The sequence below is a fragment of the Microtus ochrogaster genome, chromosome 8, assembly GCF_000317375.1.
Source record: "Microtus ochrogaster isolate Prairie Vole_2 chromosome 8, MicOch1.0, whole genome shotgun sequence".
Classification (NCBI taxonomy): Eukaryota; Metazoa; Chordata; class Mammalia; order Rodentia; family Cricetidae; genus Microtus; species Microtus ochrogaster.
The window spans coordinates 19,229,636-19,240,576 of record NC_022015.1 but is presented as its reverse complement, the minus strand read 5'-3'; the positions used below and the strand labels follow the sequence as shown (position 1 = coordinate 19,240,576).

The following is a 10,941-nucleotide window of genomic DNA, read 5'->3' as shown; positions in this document are numbered from 1 at the left end:
TTCAGTTCAGGGGTTGGAGAGATGGCCCAGAGGTTAAGAGCACTGGCTGCTCTTCCAAAGGACCAAGGTTCAATTCTCAGCACGCATATGGCAGATTACGACTGTCTGTAACTCCAACTCCAGGAGATTCAACACCCTCATACTGACATACATGCAGACAAGACATAAATGCACATAAAATAAGAAAAATAAATCATTTGAAAATAAAACAAAGCAAAACAAAATAACCAGTTTGTTGATCACACCAAACCAAATCTTTGATCAAGTGACTACAATATCAGAATATTTCAATCATTTTGGACATTTGATTGGGTGCTGGAAGTAACTTAAAATATCTAGTATGTTCCAGGCCCTGGGTTTGACTCCCCCCGCAGCCCCTCCCCCCAAAGCTGGGACAATTTAGACACAACATATCCAAACACATCCTAACTTATCAACAGTCCTTTCCTCTTCTGTATTCTGGAACCACGTCTGTTGTTGATGATGGACAGGTAAACTACAGGGAAAGGGAGGGTATGGTCTGCGGACCACAGGAAAGGGAACCCCTTCATTGGCTCTCCCTTTGAAGTGGTAAGAGTTGGATAATCCTGGTAACGAAGATCCCAACAAAGGTGTCTGTGAGTTGATGGTCTGGGTTACAGCCTGGGTGATTTAAGACTGGCTAAGCTATGGGGCTGGAGAGAAAGCCCAGTAGTTAAGAGTACTTACTGCTCTTGCAGAAGACCCGGGTTTGATTCCTGGAACCCACATGGTGGTTCAAATCCAAGAGTAACTCCAGTTCCTGGGCATCTGATGTCCTTTTCTGGTCTCTGAGGGCATTGTACATGCATGCAAATCACACATATACATAACAAATTTTTTTTAAATCTTTAAAAAAACAAAAGCCGGGCTGGAGAGATGGCTCAGTGGTTAAGAGCATTGCCTGCTCTTTCAAAGGTCCTGAGTTCAGTTCCCAGCAACCACATGGTAGCTCACAACCATCTGTAAAGAGGGCTGGTGCCCTCTTCTGACCTTCAGGCATACACACAGACAGAAGATTGTATACATAATAAATAAACAAATATTTAAAAAACAAAACAAAAGCCATTCAGGAAGGGGAAGGCAGAGGCAGGTGGATCTCTGTGAGTTCAAGGCCAGTGTGGTCTACAGAGCGAGTTCTCATCCAGCACAGCCAGGACTACACAGAGTGTAGTCTCAAAACAAAACAAAATCAAAAAAAGAAAAGGAAAAAAAGAGCCAGAACTTGTTTTTTCTTTCTAAGATTTTCTAACTCCATGGGGGTGGGGTGGCACCCTTAGACAAACATTTATTTTTAGTGCATTGTTTTGCCTGCAGTGTATGTTTGTCTGGGAGTGCTGGATCCCCTAGAATTGGAGTTACAGACAGCTGTGAGCTGCCATGTGGGTGTTGGGAATTGAATCTGGAAGAGCAGTCAGTGCTCTTAACCACCGAGCCATCAACATTCTTTATGTGAGTGAGACAGGCCACTTATCCATCTCCATATTCTGGGTCATTCGCCTCTGGGTTCCAAGATGGCACTTGATCCAGTCAGCTAGTTGGCTCTGGAAGTTTTTAATTATTTTTTTCAAGACAGGGTTTCTCTGTGTAGCCCTGACTGTCCTGAAACTCGATCTATATAGATCAGGCTGGCCTCGAACTCAGTGATCCAACTGCCTCCCAAGTGCTGGGATTAAAGGCATGAACCACCACTTCCCAGCTTAAGTTTTTTTTAAATTAATATTATGTATTTATTTTAGTTGTGTTTTACCTGCCTGTGTATCCCTGTGGAGGTCAGAAGAGGGCATCAATTCCCTGGAACTGGAGTTACAGTTCTGAACCACCATGTGGGTGTTGGAGATTGAACCTGGGTCCTCTACAAGAGCAGCTAGTGCTCTTAATCATTTAGCTCTCTTCCCAGCCCCTTAATTTATTTAAATTTTTATCATTACTATTGTGTGTATGTGTATATGGGGGAGGCGGGGGCAGACTACGACACACAGCATGTAAGGCATGTTGGAGATCAGAAGACACCTTTTTAGTGTCCTTTCTCTTTCTACAGTGTGTTCTGGGGATAGAACTCTGGTCATCAGGCTTGCAGAGCAAACACAAGCACTTTTATCCACCGAGTCATCTCACTAGCCTGGAAATTTTATCGGAGATCTCAGAAATGAGGGATGCTTCTTAAACTAAGTTACTAAGCTATCAGGACTTATTTGAATACGGACAAAAAGCTATCTTGCCACCAAGAGACAAGAGCCGGTCTGTGGGTAAAGACAACTGCATGAGAAAAGTACAATCACAGACGGTGAGTTACAAATGAGCGGTAACTTTTGGCCCCGGTCAACGATCGCAATTTACTCTGGCTTTTTCAATTGCTTAAACCGTAGTGAAGCTGGATCAGCGCGAGCCTGGATTGCTAGAGAGTATTTGTGCGCAAGGTTTCAACAGCGTTTTGTACCGTCTGGTCTTCATCCCTGTAACGTGAAGAGTCGCCTGATCTTCAAGTTCTATGTTCACGTACCTCCTGATGTCCCCCAAGCATGTCTGAACCTGACCTCGCTATTGCCGCCCCATCTTTAGGTCCTACCTAAGGTGGAGCCCTTCTGGACCACCTCGTCCCTCTCCTCTGAAAAGCCAAGGTTGTAAGTTCAGGTTTCACCCGCTCTTTCGGCTTCCCAAGGTCACCGGTTCTTCGGTCGCCCAACTCCCTGGGGGCGGTGTCCGTGTCCCCCTCAGTGCAGGGCCAGGCGCTCTAGGCTGCAGCCAGCTCTTCAAAGAGCTTTATCATCTCGCTGATTCCCCGTACTGGGCGGCTACTCTCTCCGCTCAGGTGCCTTCTCTATGGTTACCTTCTCACTTTTGCCTCGAATTCGCTTCAGAGGATAATCCGGCCGGGACCCAACTCCTTCCCACAGTTGTCTCAGTGATCTCTTTTAGTTACAACTGCAGAGGCCACGGAGTTCGGTGAGACCCGCGTCAGGCTAGCGCCTCAAAGTTCTGCGCCGAGAACGATGGCGGAAGTGAGTACGTAGGTGCCCTCCCTCTCTCTGCTCTTCTCTATGGTCGCTTCCTTCCGCGTCGGGAAAACCCGTCCCGGCGCCTGCGCAGAAGCGCGTGCTGAGAGCTCGTCGCGGAGGCGGGGGGCACAGGGAGCGGGAGCTGCGGCCGCCGCCGCCGCCGCCGCCGCCGCCACCGCCGGAGCTGAGCGCGGGGACCGAGATGCAGGTGGGACCGGAACCGGAACCCCCCTGTTCAAGTGTCTCTATTCTCTCCGGGACTCGACCCTGGTGCCTGAGGAACCTGGGCGGGGGTGGGCGTGGGGGTTCGGAGCTGGAGGGGTGCTTGGCTCCGGAGAGGGCAGCAGATAGGGCTCGTCCCCCGGAGTCTCCGGCCTCGGGCTATGTGGAGGGTGTCCAGCGATTAGGATCGGGTCTGAGTGATTGACCACTGGGCCTGAAGGGTCCAAACGTGGAGCGCAGCCTGCACCCTCCGCCACCCGCCCTTCTGGAATGTCAGAACTAAGCCAAGAGGCAGGTGCACCGGGAAATTGTGACTGAGCCTTCTTGGCAGAAGAGAAACTGAGTCACCAGTCCAGGAACCGCAGGGTCAGCGGGCCTGAAGGGGGCTGGGTCGGCCAGTGGTGCCGAGGGCTGGGTGGGCCTGTGTGAGCCGAGGTAGTCTCTGGCTGGGGACTGTCTCTGCTGTGCCTGCACCTCTTGGCCCGGTTCCCCTGTGCTCTGTGACTCCCGCATCTCCTGGCAGCTACTCCCTGGTTTGGAGTTGTCCCTGTGGTTGGGGCCATCGGAGTGTGTAGGGCTTAGGCCAAGGAGGATGGGGAGGAGGGTCTCTGACTTACAGCCTTGGTTGTGGGTTTGATGAGGAGATGGACATCACTGGTAGTTTGGGGAGACTCTCCTGAGCTGCCCTGGGCAGTCATCTTGTCTTCTCTCATAGGGCAGGACCATTCACCAAAGAGCTATTGGTTGTAAATTTCATGCCTATTTCTGCCACTTTCTCGTGGTGACTGAGTTGTGACACCATCAGAAGCTGTCCCCTTTAGTTTCTCTTAGAGCCAGCAGGACCCATATAATACTGTTCTCCCCCAAAGACATCGTGAAGAGGACAATTGTGTCTTGTGTGCTTACTTTGTGTCGAGCACAGACATGTACCCTGTCATTTCATGTCTCCTGACAGCTGTAGCAGGTAGAGATTACTAGCTGTGTTTCACACATGCAGAAGCTGGGTGCACACAGCTAACAGGTGGGCTGAGCTGGGCTTCACCAAGTCTCACAGGCTTTAGGGCATATTCCCCAGAGAGAGAAAGTCTTGAGCCCCAGCTTCTTGTGATGCTTTACTTATGTGGCCAGTAAAGACTTGCCCTCAACCAACACACCATCTCTTTTTCTCTAGTGCTCCTGCCAGACAGCCCTAGACTAAAGGGGGCAACCCAGAGGTTGGTCTTTAGACACTCTGAAGCTCCATATAGGGCTTAAATGCTGGGTTGTAGGATCCGCTTTGAAGACAGTCATTGGGCCTAGGAAGCAAGGTCTCCAAGCTCTGTAATCTCTGCATCCCGTTGGCCCCCTGAGAACAGAGCACTAGGAGCTGTGGTTGAGGCTGGTCCAGCCAGCTCCTGGAGACTAGACCTATGCAGTGGAAAACACAGTTGACTCTGAATTCTGGAATTTGTTTGACGTCTCTGTTTCCTCATCCGAAGAGGTTATTGAGTTTTCCAGGGAATGGTAAAATGACCTTGTGGAAAGTGTGTGGTAGTTAGGGAAGGCTTTGCTTGAGAAGGGACAGTGGTGATCTGTAAGGTCCTCTCTTTCCTGGATTCCACAGTAGAGTAGTAGCAAAGGCAGCAGGAAAGATGCAGGGTGGACATTGGGCTGGGCATCCCTTATCCCTGGAGTATATGTGGGGTGTGGATCTTGACGAGGGCCAAGCAGTTTAGTTCTCTTCTTCTGTTGCCCCTGAGGAATCTGGGTGGGAGTTCCTGGCTTGGACCGGGACACACCCCAATCTCACCTGTGCAGTGACTCAATATATATGCTTTTTTCTTCCTTCTGCAGCTGTTGCTGTTCACCCCGTGTCTTCTGGCCACTTTCTCCTTTGCTGCCCCTCCTCACAGGCTGCCGTTGTCCTCCTCCTGGGGCCCATCATGAATGGTGCCCCTTCCCCGGAGGATGGGGCCTTCCCTTCTCCGCCAGCGCTGCCACCACCCCCTCCCCCAAGTTGGCAAGAGTTCTGTGAGTCCCATGCGAGGGCCGCTGCCCTGGATCTCGCCCGCCGTTTTCGCCTCTACCTGGCCTCCCACCCACAGTATGCAGAGCCTGGAGCAGAAGCTGCCTTTTCTGGCCGTTTCGCTGAGTTATTCCTGCAGCACTTCGAAGCTGAGGTGGCCCGGGCCTCGGGCTCACTCTCTCCACCTGTCTTGGCCCCACTGAGCCCTGGTGTGGAGACTGCACCACTGCATGACTTGTCCATTGAAAGCTGCAGGGTGGGTGGGCCCTTGGCTGTGTTGGGCCCATCTCGATCTTCGGAGGACCTAGCTGGCCCCCTTCCTTCCTCAGTCTCTTCCTCCTCTACAACGTCCTCAAAGCCGAAACTCAAGAAACGCTTTTCCCTACGTTCAGTGGGTCGCTCGGTCAGAGGCTCTGTACGAGGCATCCTGCAGTGGCGGGGGGCTGTTGACTCTTCCTCCCCAACTGGGCCTCTGGAGACCACAGCAGGCCCTCCAGTCCTAGGTGGAAACAGCAACTCCAACTCCTCTGGTGGTGCTGGGACAGTTGGTAGGGGACTGGCTAGTGATGGCACGTCCCCTGGGGAGAGATGGACTCACCGCTTTGAGAGGCTGAGACTGAGCCGTGGAGGGGGAGCCTTGAAAGACGGAGCAGGAATGGTACAGAGAGAAGAGCTGCTCAGTTTCATGGGGGCTGAAGAAGCTGCCCCTGACCCAGCAGGAGTGGGTCGTGGAGGAGGGGCGGCTGGGCTGACCTCAGGGGGAGGAGGGCAGCCTCAGTGGCAGAAGTGTCGCCTACTGCTCCGAAGTGAAGGAGAAGGAGGAGGAGGAAGTCGCTTGGAGTTCTTCGTACCACCCAAGGTGAGCCCACAGGAGAGTGGGTGGCCGGAAGTGACAATGGCTGAAGAGGTCGTGCGGCTCTGTAGATAGCAGTGGTGTTGGAAGCCCATGTACTCAATGTTGCCGCCCGGGATTTAGTGCTAACTGTGGGCTCTCACAAACAGCTATTAACTATTTCACCTCTCCTAGGCAGGAAAGGTGGATGCACAGAGCGGGGAGCAGCTGGCCTTGGCCACACTAAAAGACTGATTCTTATTCCCTTTCTCACCTAGGCTTCCCGGCCCCGACTCAGCATTCCCTGCTCTACTATCACTGATGTCCGCACAGCCACAGCCCTAGAGATGCCAGACAGGGAGAACACGTTTGTGGTTAAGGTAGGTCTAAGCTCTGCCCCCAGAGAGTGTTTGTGCTTGAGAATGATCTTGATAGATTTAGGCACGTGTCTTTGGCAGCAGGATGAATATATGTCAGGACAGGCTTTGAGTCTGTGCCTGTGGCTGTGGGATATGACCTGTAGGCCTCCTACCCCTGCTCTGGCTGAAGCCCACCTCTTGGCCCTGTAGGTAGAAGGCCCTTCAGAGTACATTTTGGAGACGACTGATGCACTTCATGTGAAGGCCTGGGTGTCTGACATCCAGGAGTGCCTAAGCCCTGGGTAAGAAGCTTGCTTCTGTGCTGGAGGGGATCTGGAGATGGGGAGGGGAGCAGCCTGTGTCTTTCTCCTGGTGATTTTCTCCCCAGCACCACTTTCCCTGTCTTTGTAGACCCTGCCCTGCTATCAGCCCCCGTCCCATGACCCTTCCCCTGGCCCCCGGGACCTCCTTCCTCACAAAGGATAATACAGACAGCCTGGAGTTGCCCTGCCTGAATCATTCAGAGAGTCTGCCCAGCCAGGATCTGCTGCTGGGAGCCAGCGAGAGTAACGACCGCCTGTCGCAGGGTAAGGTAGAGCCTTCGAGAGCCACTGGGCCAAGCTCTTACTTCCTTGCTGCTCTACCAACAGCCTACTGACTGCTTGTATCTTGTCTCTGGGCATGCCATGTGCTATTACGTCATTGCTGGCCATTTAGCCCCATTACTATCACCGCTGTGCATGGGCTCCACCAAACCCCTCTCCAACCTCTTTCACTCAGCCCTTTGACTTTTCCGCAAGCCTGCAGGCTGCCGCATGTCTGGAAGTAGTGGCTCTCTTCTGTGGGCTTCCAGAGTTCCTTGTGGACACCTGTTTGAGTCTGGTCGTGCATCTCAGCATGTCAGTGGCCTTTGCACTTTTTCTTTTAGTCTGACGTAACACTCATGTATTCAGAAAGATATATATCTGTCTGGCCTAACTCACCTTCTAGGCTCTGCTTCCACTTTACCCTTTTCTCCTGACCCTTGGTTTTGAGTTTCAGCTTCACAGTGCCTGGTACTCAAGCTGCATTCAGTCAGCAAAAGAGCTCTCATAGATAGGGATTGCTAGAACTAGCGTAGCCCTTACATCAGATTGCAAGTAGCTAAGACCACAGGGCGGAAATGGATTTCCTGAGGTTTCTGACAAAGATGGGCTATGCTAACCTAGTTCCTGACATGCCTGTTTTCTAAGCAATATGGTGATAAGTCTGCTGGCTTAGGCCTGAGGTTTGGCAGATGTTCAGTTAGGCCCACTGGCTGCATGCTAGGCTTTGGAGTGGATGGAGAACTCAGATATTTCAAAGGGGTCTTTGGTCTCCTTGGGTTCTTTGTAGCTGAATTGGTAAGACCTTATTTCCAATAAAAAGCAGGTCTCCAAAATGGGGACTCTGCTTAGTGTCCTCTGAGCAGCCCGTGCCAGGAGCATCTTGGGAAGTCAGGAGGAAGAGAACAAGGAAATAGGATAGACAGGATGCTACACAGAGGTGAGGGAAGAGAGTGGAGCACCAGATCCATGAAAAGTACATAGGCTAACGTGACTAAAGGAAAAAACTCACGAGGAGTAAAAGTAAAAACCGAGTTGATTCAGCCTAGGGTTAATGGGAAAGAGGATTTTTCCCCTTTTGTCAGTGATGACTGAACCAGGACTTTGGTCTTGGTAGGCAAGCACTCTGTCACGGAAGTGTGTTCCCAACTCTTATGTGTGCTTTAGGCTGACCTGCAAGCCTCAAGCTCAGCCTTCTGAGAGCTTGGTACAGGAGTGTACCTCATGACAAGAGTTTTTAATGTGCTTCAAGTAGGTAGTTTTCTTTCCTAGTCTGAGAGGGCTCCTTTCTAACATGGACATTTTTCAGGGCTTCTATCCCTCACCCCACCAACCATTGCAATAATCTTTCAGCTGTTGATTCAGAAAAGACATAGGGACATTTGGATTCTAGGACCTCCTCGAAATAACCATGGTCTCTCAGCAGTGCAAGCAGTGTAAGTCAGAACCATCGTAAAAAATCCATCAGGGTCAGTCCTCTAGAGGTGTGCGGGGGCTGGGCACACAAGTGGACAGCCAACTGGGAGATGGTAGGAGCCCAGGCATCTAGGAGAGGAACCTGTGGCGTTCTCAAGTTCGACCTCTTCCATTTTCTTTCAGGGGCTTATGGGGGCCTTTCTGACCGGCCATCAGCGTCCTTCTCCCCTAGCTCTGCCTCCATTGCTGCCTCCCACTTTGACTCAATGGAACTGCTTCCTCCAGAATTGCCCCCTCGCATTCCCATTGAGGAGGGACCCCCAGCAGGGACAGTTCATCCCCTCTCAACCCCCTACCCACCCCTGGATACTCCAGAAGCAGCCACAGGTACTAGGTGCATGTGTATCTATCTTTGGTTTGTGGTCCTGAATTGGAACTGGAGGGGTCAAACCCAGGAGCAACTAGTGACCTATCTGGGAAGGAGGCGTCTCAAGGGGAAAACAAGGTTAGGAAGAAACTTCTGACAGCTGGTTTCCCCTCTCTCTCCTCCTGCAGGGTCATTCCTGTTCCAGGGAGAGTCCGAGGGAGCTGAGGGGGATCAGCCCCTCTCAGGGTATCCTTGGTTTCATGGCATGCTTTCTCGACTCAAGGCTGCCCAGTTAGTGCTGGAAGGAGGCACTGGCTCCCATGGTGTCTTCCTGGTACGTCAGAGTGAGACAAGACGTGGTGAATATGTCCTCACTTTCAACTTCCAGGGCAAGGCCAAGGTGAGTGGTCTGGGGAACTCTGTCGGGCAGTGCTGGGTGGATCTGGAAGAGCCCTTGTCCCGGCAGCTCCCACCTTACTTGCTCCTCCTGCCCTCAGCACCTGCGTTTGTCACTGAATGAGGAGGGTCAGTGCCGGGTCCAACATCTGTGGTTCCAGTCCATTTTCGATATGCTTGAGCACTTCCGGGTGCATCCCATCCCTCTGGAGTCTGGAGGCTCCAGTGATGTTGTCCTTGTCAGCTATGTGCCCTCCCAGCGGCAGCAGGGTGAGCAGAGCAGGTCTGCAGGGGAGGAGGTGCCCGTGCACCCAAGAAGTGAGGTGTGTGTGCCAGGAAGACGGGGTGGGGGGTTGGAGGAGAGGCTCTGGTAGTGGGGAACAGGGCAGTCGAGGTACCTGGGCAGGGGCCTGCAGGGACTATGGAAGGCTGACAGGATGCAGGCAGGCAGAGGCTCCTCATGGGGCCTCGGGTGGTAGAGTCGGGTGGTGCATTCCCATTTCATCGGATCCTCCCGCTCCATCATTGTCTGTCTCCTCCACCCATCCTCCTTGGCCTTGTCTTTGACCTTTTGGGGAATTCGTGGTCTGTTCCCCCTCCTTCCTCCCTTGATGTCTGATGTCCCTGTCTGATCTCTCACTTTCCCCCACCCCACCATCCCATCTATCCCCACGTTGCCCCCCCCCCCAGGCCGGGAGCAGGCTGGGAGCCATGCAGGGGTGTGCGAGGGCGACCGATGCTACCCCGATGCCTCCTCCACCCTCCTGCCCTTCGGAGCGAGTGACTGTGTGTAAGTGTGGTCCTCTCACCGCCGCCCATGATTCATCTTCCATGGAGGGGGGTTGCTCAGGAGATGGGATATGGGAGATAGCACATGGCTCCTTGGGGAGGACGAGCAAAGGGGAGGCCACCACAAGACTCACTTCCTTCCACAATCAATGTGTCTTCTTACCATTCCTATCCAGAACGGAACACCTCCCGTGACCCAACCCAGCCCCCTGAACCCCCTCCATGGACAGATCCCCCACATCCTGGGGCAGAAGAGGCGTCGGGGGCGCCAGAAGTGGCGGCCACCACAGCCGCAGCAGCCAAAGAGAGGCAAGAGAAAGAGAAAGCGGGCAGTGGAGGGGTCCAGGAAGAGCTGGTCCCCATGGCTGAGCTGGTCCCCATGGTTGAATTGGAAGAGGCCATAGCACCTGGCACTGAGGCTCAGGGTGGCACTGGCACTGGTGGAGACTTGGGGGTGTCCCTAATGGTGCAGCTCCAGCAGCTACCACTAGGGGGCAATGGAGAAGAAGGGGGCCACCCCCGAGCCATTAATAATCAGTACTCCTTTGTGTGAGATACCTGCCCACCCTCCATTTTCCTGCTCCCAGCCTTAAGTTGTGAGACTGGGCTGGGTAGGGACACTGAGGAAAGTGGGAGTCCCCTCCCCACATGCTTCCTGACCCTTGTCATCCAAGGGCATATATGTTGGTACAAGTAGAGGTTCAAGAGCCCTGTTAAGTCCCCAGTTATTACACTACAGGTGCCCTTGCCCCGAGGCCAAGGACTTGGGTTCCATTACCTCCCTGAGGGGCTCTCATGGTCAGCCCCATCCTTGGGGGCTATTTCCCCACTAATAACCCCCAACCCAAGCAAGGGTGAGGGGGAAGGGCTGTCAGTTATATTAAGGTTGTTGTTGTTGTTTTAAACAAAATGGAAAAGCATAAATAAATAAAGGGTTTATCTTAGTTCCATCAT

The 10,941-nt window shown here is 52.7% G+C and overlaps 1 protein-coding gene across 6 annotated transcripts; it reads left to right on the top strand.

Moving 5' to 3' along the window:
- Positions 1-2,195: 2,195 nt before the first annotated feature.
- On the top strand, positions 2,196-10,941 carry Sh2b1 (SH2B adaptor protein 1). 6 transcript variants are annotated; one of them, XM_005351206.2, is made up of 10 exons: positions 3,121-3,225; positions 5,073-6,103; positions 6,355-6,456; positions 6,646-6,737; positions 6,847-7,022; positions 8,619-8,822; positions 8,991-9,202; positions 9,300-9,521; positions 9,889-9,988; positions 10,164-10,245. In XM_005351206.2, coding segments are annotated over exons 2-10 (2,052 nt in total). In that variant the 5' UTR covers positions 3,121-3,225; positions 5,073-5,161; the 3' UTR covers positions 10,166-10,245. The 6 variants fall into 6 exon arrangements, with proteins under 6 accessions (XP_013203391.1, XP_005351263.2, XP_005351265.2 ...); XM_005351208.2 differs by having other exon boundaries at positions 3,122-3,225; positions 9,300-9,468; positions 10,164-10,264; XM_013347937.2 differs by lacking the exons at positions 3,121-3,225; positions 9,889-9,988 and adding an exon at positions 2,196-3,020 and having other exon boundaries at positions 9,300-9,468; positions 10,164-10,941.